General features: G+C 57.2%; 2 protein-coding genes across 2 annotated transcripts in view; one reads left to right on the forward strand and one right to left on the reverse strand.

Moving 5' to 3' along the window:
- The window catches only part of ENKD1 (enkurin domain containing 1), a 9,469-nt gene extending 3,464 nt beyond the window's left edge, over positions 1 to 6,005 (forward strand). Inside the window, 5 exon segments of the mRNA XM_008638721.2 lie at positions 2 to 164; positions 2,255 to 2,416; positions 3,581 to 3,750; positions 4,641 to 4,777; positions 5,256 to 6,005. Coding sequence (XP_008636943.1) covers positions 2 to 164; positions 2,255 to 2,416; positions 3,581 to 3,750; positions 4,641 to 4,777; positions 5,256 to 5,416 — 793 coding nt within the window. The 3' untranslated portion in view covers positions 5,417 to 6,005.
- Positions 6,006 to 7,584: 1,579 nt separating this feature from the next.
- Positions 7,585 to 12,616, reverse strand: PARD6A (par-6 family cell polarity regulator alpha). The gene is made up of 2 exons (XM_017740945.1): positions 11,403 to 12,616; positions 7,585 to 8,664 (listed from the first exon to the last, which is right to left on the reverse strand). The coding sequence occupies exons 1-2, from the start codon at positions 11,596 to 11,598 to the stop codon at positions 7,877 to 7,879; spliced, it is 984 nt and encodes a 327-aa protein (XP_017596434.1). The 5' UTR covers positions 11,599 to 12,616; the 3' UTR covers positions 7,585 to 7,876.
- Between the last annotated feature and the right edge of the window lie 26 nt (positions 12,617 to 12,642).

The raw sequence follows: 12,642 nt of genomic DNA on the forward strand, positions 1-12,642 counted from the left end.
CCAAGGACTACGAGAAGGAAAATGTGAGGCGGATAAAGGAGATTCAGAAGAAGTGCAAAGAGAAGGAGCGAGCCCAAGAGCACAGCCAGCCCAAGCCTGTGAAAGCTCTGTGGAAGTCCCAGAAATATGAAAATGTGGAGTCAAAGGTGAAGGCCAAACTGCAGGTTGGTATCTATGGAGGAGCTCTTGAACTCTCCAGGCTCGGGATGTGGCTCAGCCATGAGGGACGGTGGGATGATGGAGACAGGGGAGTCCTGGAGCCTGCAGGATCTGGGGGCATCTCAGTGCTGAAGCACAATGGGCAGATGTGGCAGTGGGGCTGTGAGTGAGTGTGTGCTTTGGGTCCAGAGAGTGATTGCTGCAGTAATCCCTGTCCTGTTTCTCCCTTGTAGCCATATTTCCTGCTGGGGGATGCTCCCATCTGGCTTTTCAGCTTCTCCGTGTTTGGGGCAGCGCTTCTCTGCAGTTTGTGCCAGAAGGCTGTGGCATTTTGTCCCACGGATTGTGGTTCTCAGGGATAGGTCTGCAGGCTGCGTTGAGCCTCAGTCCAACTGTTCCCAGCCTGTGGATACACAGTGGGCAGTGTGTATCCACACATTCTTCCCTGAGTAATTGTCCTGGTGAACAACCACTGCTCAGTGGGGGCACACAGACATCTCCAGGCACTCAGGGTTGAGGCCTCATAGATCAGCACAGCCTGTGAGCATGCTGAATTGGATCCTTTAAGTTCCTCCTCATCTCTGCATTGCTTCCCTTTCATCTGTGGCCAGCTTTTGATGCTAAAGTGACGTGTATTGATAACAACTGCAAAAATTGGCAAGATGATTCCCAAGCCAGTGGTTCCAACTGCTGTGTCCCTTCTTCCTGGTGTGTCACCAACCTCTTTGGTGTCTGTGACCCTTCCACACATGGGAGCAAACCCACAAATGCTTCAAGAACACAAGCCTACGCTCTTGTTTGACAAGTCCTCTGGGTTAGAGGAAGATTGAGCTCATTTCTTCCTTTGTTTTGGGGAAAGGGGGTGGTCTCTGCGCAGGCAGTTTCTGCGTGGTGCATTACTTGTGCTCTGTGTATTCCTCCAGAGAGGCCCTGGCAGTGACTCATGATGCTTTAACTGTTGCTGTGGCTCTCCTGGAGCTCAGGTGTTCTCTGTGAAGGATCTTCATCTTCTGTGGAGCTGCTACTGCTGCTCAGAGTTCCAGTTGATTCTGCTGGATCTTGGTGACTAATGCAGAGTTTCTTCTCTGTCATCTGTCCCTGAGGCTGTTACCTGTTGCAGTTGCCTTGGAAAGGGCTCTGGCAGTCCCAGTGCTGCCGTGGAGGGAGGTGGGGCAAGCTGTTCTCTGCACTCCTGAGGTCACAGACTCACTCAACTTTGAGCCAGCTGTGCTAGGTAAAGGCAATTCTCATTAACTTACCAGAGAGATCCAGATCTCCTGTTGAAACAAGACTGATCATCCTTAGAGCATGAACAGCCTGGGCAGTGCTGAGGGCACCCCATACCCTGCTCCTCACACCCAGCCCAGCAATGTGGCTGCCCAGTCCCACCATCAGTCTGCAGCTCTGCCCAGCTGAACGGGCCAGGCAGGAAGGAATCTCCAAGGAGCTGCAGCTCAGCTGAGACCTTGGATATTTGTAAAGATCTGGGGGTGGCCCTGTTCAGTTCCCATCACTTCCAAGGGCAGAGCAGTGTCCTTGCTGCATTTATTGTAAGGTCACCCCCTTGCCACAGTGTCAACTTTCAGTTTTCAGGGTTTGTTTGCAACAAGACTGTCTGACATAGTCCCAGACCACCTGCTAGACATCAAGTACTGTCACCTGGTGCCAGTGCTAACCACAGCCATTGAAGATGCCCCTCAGTGCTATTCCACCAGACTCCTTCACCCTCTGCTCCTTTTTCTTTCTAGAGTGATATAGCCACAGATCTGAGGTGCTGAGCAGAGCAGCACTTGAGAACAGCACCTCAGCAGGCAGCTTCATGCCTCCCTGTTTGATCCAAATGTGTTTCTGCAGATTCCCCCACCATTTCTTAGCAATTCTTTACAAAGTTCAGATCCCAGGTCCAGATCTGTGGCTGACTACAGATTGTCTTCCCCCAAGAACTTCTGCCAGGTCATGGCAGAAGGTGTGTGCTGTCGTGTGCCTGCTGGAAACCCGTGGCTGAGCTCGTGGTTGACCACCCAAACTTGGTTGGGAGGGTTTCTCTTTGCTCCAGCCTCCCTCCACTGGTGGATCTTTTCTTGCCTTTCCCCAGGAGACCTCCCCACCTCCAAATCCCGAGGCTGTGAATTTCCTGAGGGCATATTCTCGCTGTGGCTCTGGGATCAAGCCGTGCAGACCACTGTCCCCAAGGCCTGTCAGAGCAAAAGCAGGAGCAGGCACAGAGGCTCCAGAGGCACAGGGTGCTGAAACCAAGGTGAGTTACACACTACCTGCATCCATCCCAGGGACTTCTGGCACTCATCCATTGCTCCTGCTTTGAACCCTTCATGCCTTCTAAAGTGTTGGGTCAGGTGTGCTGCATGAGTAGGGAGATCTGTAAATACTGATCCTGGCTGAAGGGAAGGAACAGGGTCTTGGTCACTGGGGTGGTGAGATGGGTGTTCAGGGGTTGTTAATGCTACCTTCTGACTTCATCTTCACTCAAAGAGATCGTGAAGTTCCCTTTGAAAATTCCACCTCCTCATGCCAGCAATCTCAAATCTGCTCTTCCAAGGGCTTTGTGGGAGGTCTTGGAGATTTGAAGGCTGTTCCCACTGTAATCAAAGGATCTGTGGCTTCTGGATGTTAGATAAAAATTTGGGAAATGGGTGTGCTTTTTAGTAAGGAGAGTTAAATCAGCATGAGTAGTTAAACCTTTCAAGTAGTCTGTTTGGGAGGTCCTAAACAGCTCCATGACTCATGTCCTTTTCCCTTGGCAAGTGTGAGGTTGTCAGTTTGTTGGTTCCTAAATGCCATAAATGACTTAATTAAACAGGACATGATCTCCAAAGGAGGAAAACCAGGAAAACCTTAAATGCAAACACAGCCACCTTCTCCCCTGTTTTGTCCAGCAGAGGAGCTGTCGTGGAGGTGCTGTCTTTGGGGAGGTGGCCCAAGGATCAGCAAAGTTCCTGCTCTGCTAGGGGTTCTGGTGCATTTCCTGGCCTGGTGAGCGTCCAACCTGTTTTTCCTCTGCCCTCAAAATGCACCAGGAGGAGCCATGGGGATTATGTCAAGCCTGTTTATTTCTGTTCTTCTAGCTTTTAAGGCATGTGATCATCTTGGGGACCATGGGGACTATGTCAAGCCTGTTTATTTCTGTCCTTCTAGCTTTTAAGGCATGTGATCATCTTGGGGACCTTAAAGAGGTCAGGTTTAGGCTTGGCTTTTGGTGCCTGCCTTCCCAAACCACAGCCATAGCTCTTGCCTGTCTGTGGCTGCACACTGAGACAGGCTGTGCCAAGAGTCTGCCTGTCCTGCTATCGTACAATTCAGTATCTTGTGTGGTGCCTCTTTCCTTTTTCCCTCGCGTGGGCAGTGGCAGCTGGCTGTGTGCATGCCCAGCCTGCCCCTGATGCCTCTCTCTCTCTTCTCCCAGATGCAGGTGGAGGGCAGGAGCGTTGACTTCATCAGGCACAACGCCTGCGCTGCCAAGCGGGCCCCGCTGCGCCGCTCCCAGTCCCTGCAGGCGCTGGCCGAGCTGCTGCAGCAGAAGCACCGGGAGCAGGAGGAATACAACGCCAAGCAAAAGGGCCACGTCCCCCAGTAGTATGTGTGCCCCTCTCTGCTCCACGGGACTGTGATAGCCTTGATTGAAACCCCCAGCTTCTGCCCAGAGAGATGGGCTGGGCACAGAGGCGCGCTCGCCGTGTGCAGCGGTGCCATTTTCTGTCACCTGGGGAGTAAACGCTGGCCCTCCTGCTTTCTTGTCTTAACCAGCATCCCATGCCCAGTGTGACAGGCTCAGAGAGAGTTTTGTGTCCTCCTCCCTTGCTTGCTGTTGTACAATGATGCTGATAGGGGGAAGCTCTGTGTACCTTGAGAAATGTGCTCCTGCCCCTTTGTAAGCTTTGTTCCACGTGATGTAGCTTTGGCATTGAAAGATCTGGTTTTGGAGAGGCAGACATCTCTCAGCTCTGCCTCACAAGTGTTCATCCTGCCTTGGGCCTGGGTTCTGAGGAACATCCAGCTACTGCCGTGCATTTTGGGGTTCTGCATGGAAAACATGGTTCCTGGTGACCCTATCCTAGGAATGACCATGGTGCCAGTCCTTTGGCTGTGCTGTCCTCTGCCAGCATCCCTGGCCATGAGCTGCTCTGTTCATTCTGCCACTGGCCCACAGAAAGTTTGGCGAGGACTCAGTGAGCCAGAAACGAGGAGCAGCAGCCCTTGTCTCCAAGGAGCACGTGTTGGCCTGAGTACAGCTCTCCCAGCAGCCCTTTGGTGCATGTGGAGCACATTTGCTGGTCCACGCATGTGGGTTAGACCCGGTGTGTCCCCCACCACAAGGGTGTGTGCCAGCACGTGGGGCCCTGTGGTCCTCAGCCAGCGACACAGAGCCTGGCAGGGTTTGAAGGGCACATTCCTGGCCTCTGCCTGCGCCCCTGGGCCACCCCTCCTGCCAGATGTGCTGACAGCTGCTCTCCTTTGCCTCACAGCCTGCTGGAGAGGAAGGAGCTGTGGCGCAAGCAGATGGAGGAGCGACTGCGAAACCTGCCAGACCCCGACACGCCGCCCGGTCACACCATGATGCCAGAGAGCCAGCGGCTGGAGACCCTCAGCAATCTGAAGCAGAGTAAGAGCAAAAGGAACTGGGATTCCAGCTCAGAAAAACAGGCAATCCTAGACAGGATAAGGGAGAAGAGACACAGGGACACAGATTCCTGCCACTTGGAGAGGTGCCTGGATTAAGGCATGTGTAGGCAGGGTGTGAGCTGTGTGCATGGAAAGAGCAATCAATCAATCAGTGTCCTGCAGGTTGCAGGACTGGCTCTCTGCAGCAGTCTTGTCCAGTGGACCTGATGTTAGGGTTGCTATTGCTCCTAAAATGTTCGAAGTATTTTGGTTGGAAGGGACCTTCAGAGGTCTCTAGTCCAATCCTTGGTTCTCAAAGCTGGAGCAAGTCCCTCAAGTCCTCCTCCAGCTGAGCTTTAAATAGAGGGATTCTAGGTCCTTGTTCTGCTCCTGCCATCATGTTCATGGTCATAACATTAGAAAAAGGATGGATTTTTTTGCTCTCCAACTTACACAACTTTTTTTTTTCTCTTTCACAGGCCAGGAGCAGCTGATAAAGGATCTGGTTCTGCTGCCAATGCGTGGAGACAGCCTCAAGATGCAGAAGAGGCGGGTAGAGCTCGAGAGGAAGCTCTCCCAGATAGAAGAGGCAATCAAAATTTTCTCAAGGCCCAAGGTTTTCATCAAGTTGGACTCCTGAGCTGGTGGGGCCAGGTGTGCTGTGCTGCTCTGCCTGAACATCCTTTATTGCTGGGCAAGAATGGACATCACTTTGGGAGGGAAGGAGAGGAAGCCAAGTTCCATACCCTGGGCCCGTGCAGGTGCTGATACAGTGTCCAATATGCAGCTGGCATCTCTTGCTGACCTTTCAGTGCTGTGTCTTGACCACAGAAAAGGGAGGGAGATGCCTTAGTAAAGGCCCTGCTCAATGGTCTGGAGAACAGTTGTCTCTGCTGCTTGACTTCTCACAGATCAGCTCTCTACTCCAGATCCGTGGCATCACCTCTTACTTTCCCTTTTTTTCCTACTTCTAGAAATTGGTAGAAGGTTTCTTGTGCTGCTTCCTGTAGTGTTCCTTGTCACCCTCTTTCTCCTGAGCTGGACCATGGCCATGGCTCATCCTGAGCACCTCAGGGGACAGCTTGGGGACAAGGAAGAGGCACAGAGCTTCAGTGTTTTCTGCCCAGGGAAGGGCTGGGCTGTCAGGAGGATCTGGTGGGGTGTCTGGAGAAGCCTCTGTTGTCTGTGGGGCAGGAGATACTCCAATAAATCATCATTTCCATCCTGCAGTGTGTGTGCAGCTCCCAGGGGACCCAGCAGGGCCTGAGGAGTGGTGTGGGCAGCAGCAACCAGCAGCACTGGCACAGTGCAGGCAGGGGATGAGCCGTGGGTTTCAGAGGGCCGGGTGCTGGGACGTGGTGGTGGACACGGAGTGGAGACTGTGCAAAATCCTGACAGATCTCCATCCACAGGCTGGCAGCACAGAGCTGGGCAGGTGCCATCGTGGAGGTGAGCTCACTGCTGCCTTACCTGCAGATGCCATGCAGGAACCTGCACAGACCTTTGCAGGGATCCTGCTGCATGAAGCAAAGGAAAATTTAAGGTGTAAGGGATTGCTGGAGGGCTTGGTGCATCTCCTGCTCAGCAGAGGTGTGATGCCACAGCTTGGAGCCATATCCAGCTGAATTAAGAGAATTTCCAGGGATGAGGTTGCCCCCATCACCTTGCTGGGGCTCTGTCTCCAGACAGTGCCAGCCTCAGGGGGAACGCTTTTTCCCCTGAAATCCCATCACGTTTTCCCATGTTGCAGCCTGTGCTGTTGCTCTGTCTCCTTTCGCTACAGGGTGGGGATACTGTGCACAGATCCCTCAAGCAGCTGCCTTATTGCAGGGGTAGCTCCATCCTGAGCAGGATTTTGTGGGGTGGGGATATTGTGGAGTCTTCCAGCCCTGCCTGTGTCACCTGGCACACTGCAGTGCCCTGGGATGTCAGGGCTGATGCCACTGCCAAGGGCTGGGAAATACTTTGGCACTTGAGGGCTGGAGGAGGTGAGATGCCAACTGGAAAATCACCCCATGTGCCCCTGGGGCCACCTCAGGGCAAGCGACACAGCCAGGCTGAGCCGGCTGGATGAGAGGGACTGGGGGCCATGGGCACAGCCCCTGGGCACCTCCCAGCCCAAAACAAGCCTGGGCTAACCAGCCCTGCTGCCAGATCTGCTCTCTGGTCTGTCTGGGCCCTGGCTGTGTGCCCTGAGTGCCCTCAGCCCTTGCTGCATTCCCTGCCTGCCCTGGCCTGGCTGAGGCTGTGAATGGAGAGTTGGTGCTGACTTTTCAGACCCTGAGAGCTGCAGGTCTTCCTCCTTGCCAGTCCCACCACAAGCCCTTGGCAGCAGTGAGTGCCACCATCAGCTTGGCACTTTGGGAGAGGAACTGAGGGTGCTGGGAGCCCCAGCAGAGCAACAGGGGCAGGTATGCACTGCCCCCTGCCCTGAGCTTGGGGCTGAAGAAGGAGGATGGGGCTGCACTATCCCCAGCAGCACTTGCAGGGCTGAGTGACAGCCAAGGTGCTGCTGCCAGACCAGGTGTCCCCTGCATTAGTGAGGGCACTGCAGCAGGGACAAGGTGGGAATGGAGGGGCCAAGCAAGGCTCATTGCATCAGGCCAGATGGCTGCCCGAAGCAGCCTGGACATGTGCCATGGGACAGGCATGATGGGTCTCGATGGGTCACCCAGCAGAGCAGCAAAGCCACAAGCTGTGCCAAGGTCAAGGCCACCACTTCCAGGCACTGCCTTACGTGCACAGGGCTGGGGTACCCACCCGCTGTCCCCCTCCTCCCTGCAGTGACACGAACCAGGGACAAGCACAGTGCTTTCTAGAAAAAGTTTTACTGTCCATTGCAATATATTAATGATGCATATTTCAATAAAACAATTAAAAACTCCCTCTTGCTTGGAAGGGGAGGCAAGGGGGCTCAGAAGGGCAGTGCCCGGCTCGAGTGGGTGCCACAGTGGGGCTCCCGGGGACGCGGGGGGTGGGAGAGGGCAGTGGGCAGCGCCTCTCCACCCCTGCCCGCTGGCCGCATCATCACCCCGGTGTCCACATCCAGCCTGGATGAGCAGAAACCCGGCCGGCCACCGAGCGGCACAGGCCCCTGCAGCTATAGGGTGAGGAGGGTGCCATCCTCCCGTCCACTGCCCCTGCCAGGGCTGCCGTCGTGGCTGCCGAGGGACTGCAGGGAGCCCCGCGAGCTGTGCGGGGACAGGCTCCGCTGGAGGGGTCCGTCCGCGGGGCCCCCGTTGGGGCAGCCCCCAGGGATGTAGTGGGACGCGCTGTCGCTCTCGATGACCAGGTCGCCCTCCTCGTCGCTCTCGGCCGTGCTGTAGTTGCTCAGGTACTGCGAGGCCGGGCTGGGGGTCTGCTGGCTGGGGGTGCTGTCCGTGGACATGCCGGAGCTGCCCGAGGCCTTGCTGCTGCGGATGACGTTGTTGCGCTGGTTGGCTGGCTTGACAGTGATGATGAGGTTGTGGCTGTTGGCCACCATCATGTCCGTCACTTGGTCCAGAGACTTGCCAGCCACATCGATGCCATTCACCTCCAGGATCTCGTCGCTCACTGCCAGCAGCCCCGTGCTCTCGGCCAGGCCACCCTTCACCAGGCGGGAGATGAAGATGCCGGGCACCTTCTCGACGCCCTGCGGGGCCACGCGCACACTGACGCCGTCGCGGATGTAGAAGCCCAGCGGTTTGTCGGAGCCGTGCTTGTGGAGCCGCACGCGCCGGTGGGTCTCGGGCAGGATGTCCACGTCGATGATGGAGGAGATCTGGCGGAAGTCCTGGGGCATCCCGATGAGGAGGTGAGGCTTGGCCCGGTAGTGTGCTGGGCGCAGCAGCCCCTTCTTCTTCCGCTGCAAGGAGTTGGAGGCGAAGACGCTGGCATCAGACTCTGCTGTAGGGAGCAAAGGAGGACACAGGTCAGGCACCGCAGCTGCCAGGGACACGAACGTGTGCCCTTGGCCCCAGGTGCTGGCGCAGCGGTCAGGAGAAGGGCCCAGCTCACAGGTCTCACTGGCTTTTCCTCCCCACATCATCAGCCTGGCTTTCCCTGCAGCCTGTCTCTGCTGGGGCCCGTCTCCTGGGATTACCCAGCGTACACAGGCCAGGATTAGTGGGATCGAGGCAGTGATTCAGCCTTAATCACACTTTAAGCCAAACTCTGCAGTTTAACACTAGAGCTGCCAGCCCTGATGGTGTGGGAGCTGCAGCCATGCCCCAGTTTGGGTTTGGGGAGAGAGGACCCCCCCCATGAGTGTGCTGTGGTGGCAGCCAACTCTCTTAGCGTGAGTCCAATCCCAGGAGACAGCACCAGAGTCCCCTGCCCCACTAGAGCAGGGCTATCACTGGCATGGGTTAGTGATAGCCACCGCTGTGTCCTGAAGAACTCTGCCACCCCCAGGAACAGAGACTCCCCACCTCCTGGAAATCCATCCCAGGGCTGCAGCATCCTCAGGGCCCCTGAATATCCCAGACTGTGATTTGTGCCAGTGTCTCTCATTCCACTATCAGGTACCTTCACGAAGGGTTTGACTCTCTCCTTCTGAACCGTGCCCTGGGGCTGCTCTGTCAGGCCCAGCTCCAACCCATCATGTGTGGCCTCATCCACCAGGTGCTGCGGAGTATCCCCTGCTTCCTCTCTGGTTTCTCTCCATGTCTTTCCACTGGGGAGCCCAGATCTGGATGCTCCATGGTCAGCACATTCCCCACAGTGTCCCCCACCAGCATCTGGACCCTGCTCCAGCTGCAGGGCTGCTGGGGATCCCCCCAGGCCCAGGGGACATGGGATTTCTCCCTAGCCAAGCCAGCCTGACAGGGCTCCTGGCTTATAAATATCTCCCTGCACACACAGCCTTGGCATATTTTTAGCTTGGGGAAGGGCGGCGGAGGCTTTCCCACAGCTATTTCAGCACACAGCTCCTCTCCAAGGGGCGCAGAGTGGCTGGGCCAGGCAGGTGCAGCACACCAAGGATGAGCCCGACAGTAGTGCTGGCAATGTCCCACACTTTCCCCTGCCCCTCCCATGAGCCTTGGCCCAAGGAGGGGCAGTGCTGTTGTCCCAGCCAGGCTGCCCCACAGGGATGGCTTCACCCAACGGGGTGATGGCACAGAGGAGAGCCCAGCTGCAGCCTTTGCTTTTTGCCCCACTGTGGCAGGACTGGCTGCTGCGGAGCCCGCTGATGGGAGCACACCCGTGTGTGTGCACAGCTCCCTGCAGCCGGCGGTCTGAGAGGCTCTGCAGCCACATTCCTCAGCGACCCAGACCGGTTCAACGACAGCCCAGCCTTGGGATGACCTGGATCCATTTTAAATTAGCTGTGAATCACCCAGGACTTGCTCCTGGCCTCTCTGCACACCTCCCTGTGGTGCTGCCGGCCCCTCGGCCCCTCTCCTGCGGGCACAGCCAGGTGCTGGGGCTCCCTGGTGCTGCCTGCTCGCCTTCCTTATCAGGCTGCCCATGGAGCACGCAGAGCCTGCTCGCTCTCCACGTTGTGCTGTCTTGGCACAGTCAGCCGTGGGCCCTCACAGGCTTTTCCAGCAGCAGACAGGGTGGATCTTGGGAGCAGGAGCGGTGCTCCCACAGCAGCCCAGGCACACCCACCCCTGCACCAGCACTCCATGTCACAGCCTGGGTCCAAGGAACAGGGGATGGTTTGGTGCTGGCAGCAACAGCCCCTGAGCACACCACGGGCTCCAGCAGCCTGGATCACTGCTGCCAGCCCCCACACCATGTGGCCACAGAGGAAACACATGTCCAGGGCATCCCACACCACCCTGATGCAAAAGCCCAGGAAAACTGGCACAGCAGCCAGGGCTGGCCACCAGCATCACCCCTCACCCAGAGACTTCATACCACTAACATGAGCTGGAAACACAGACTTGCTCTGGATGCTGTGCTGGGAAAACTGTGGCTCTGGGTCAGACTCTGGCTCTGTGAACTGCTGACTGATGATGCTATGAAAGAGAAAATCTCGGTGCTACTAAACTGAGTGGAAGGGGATGGGCTTGTTTTCCCTGCAAACAGGAGAAATACTCTGAGTATTTGTCACTTGGAGGCTTTCATCCTCGCCGAGACGCTGCTCTCAGGATGTTATCAGGTGCAAGGAAGTGGTTCCCTGGGAATATGCCACTAAGGTCAGGGCAAGCCCCTGATCTGCCAGGGAGGCACCAAGCCTCTTCCCAATATCAAAAATCCAGCGGCACCCAGCACCCTGAGAGCTCTGCCAAAATGATGGCTGTTGCCTCCTCAGGGCAGGGAGCCGGATGAGGTTGCTGGCGCAGCGCTCACGGGAGTAACACGGGTGTTATCTGGGAGCCCACGCAAGCTTGGCTGGAAAACATAACTTCAAAGGGGTGAATTTCAAGGATCTGCCTTTGCTCACCAGGTCGCACGAGGCTGGGCTGGGGCAGGTGCCCTCGGCTGCCAGGGAGAGCCTGTGTGGGTGCCACAGCCCTGGCAGGGTTCTGGGAGCCTTCCAGTGCCACCATCTCCACATCCATCCACCAAAGCAGTGGCTGGAGGGTATGTGACCAGCCATGCCCCTGCTGGCACAGTCCAAAGGTGGAACCAGCAGTACTGCGGGATGTGGCTCATCTCTCTTGATAGGAGGACAGATTCGGTGCCCTGCTTACCCTTCTTCTGGATGATGACCCTGAGGAGGGGGTTGGCAGAGGACAGGGCTTTGTGGTAGTTGTCGTCATTGTTGATGGGCAGGAGGTCGCCGTGGATGTCCGTGTAGCCCAGGAGCACGTCCACCCGTGGGATCTGGTGCACTGTCTGCAGCAGCTGGTAGAAGTCCTGGAAGCTGCCGGCTCCGGAGCGCTTCATGGCAAAGCGGCGAAATTCAGCGTCGAACTGCAGAGGAGGACGAGGAAGAGGAGGAAGAGGGGGACTCTGGGCAGGGCTGGCTCCGGCCGGCAGGACCGATGCAGGCAGGGCACCACAGAGAGCTGCCCCAGGGAAGGCAGAGCCTTGATGCTACCGGCTCCGGAGCCCGGCCGCACCAAGGCAGCAGTGCCAGTCAGGAAGAGCCCGTCCCAAAAACAAAGTAAAAGGAGCGAAGCCGTTTTCCTGCCCAAACATTGAAGTGATGGGGCAGAGAGATGGCCCCGCGGCAGAGGAAGGACCCTGTGGCCGTACCACCAGCCGTGGCAGACTCCGTGCTGCCGGGAGGCCCTTCCCTGCGACACGGGCGCTGCCGTAGCACCTGGTGAGCAACAGTGCTAATTAATGCCTCCTTCCGTCACGACGAAGGGGAAGCCAATTAAGAACAGGCTGAGGAACACTGCGAGGATCGGGCTGCCCGCGGGGGTCACACCCCAGCTGTCGGGGTAGGCGGTGGCCACCACGTCCTGGGAAAGGGGGCACCCTGCACCCTGCCGGGGGTCCCGAGCAGGCAATGGCACAGCTGGGCGAGTGCACATCTGCATAAGGGTGCAGAAAGGAAGTGCACACATCTGGGTGAGCACAGGGATGGCTGGGTAGGCACAGGTGGATAATGGTGCATAGCTGGGTGAGTGCACACATCTGGACAAGGGTGTGCCAGGTGAGCACATATCTGGGTAAGCAGACACGTCTGGGGGAGATCACAACTGGGCGAACGCACAGTCATGCAGGTGTGCACATCTGGATGCACGACAGGGGCTCGTCCCTTGCTGGGGGTGCACATCTGGGTGATGGCATAGCCGGAGATGCGCATGCCTTGGCGAGCACGCACATCTGGATGAGTAGACATCTGGGCGAGGTGTGTCCCCGGGGTGACCGCACACCCAGCACACCCGCACCGGCGGGGCCACCCCGCACACCGGGGCTGCGGGAACGGCGCACCGGCGCCCTGCGCATCTGGCGAGCGCTCCGCTGCGGCGTTCCCAC

The sequence above is a fragment of the Corvus brachyrhynchos genome, unplaced genomic scaffold (genome assembly GCF_000691975.1).
Source record: "Corvus brachyrhynchos isolate BGI_N302 unplaced genomic scaffold, ASM69197v1 scaffold26, whole genome shotgun sequence".
Classification (NCBI taxonomy): Eukaryota; Metazoa; Chordata; class Aves; order Passeriformes; family Corvidae; genus Corvus; species Corvus brachyrhynchos.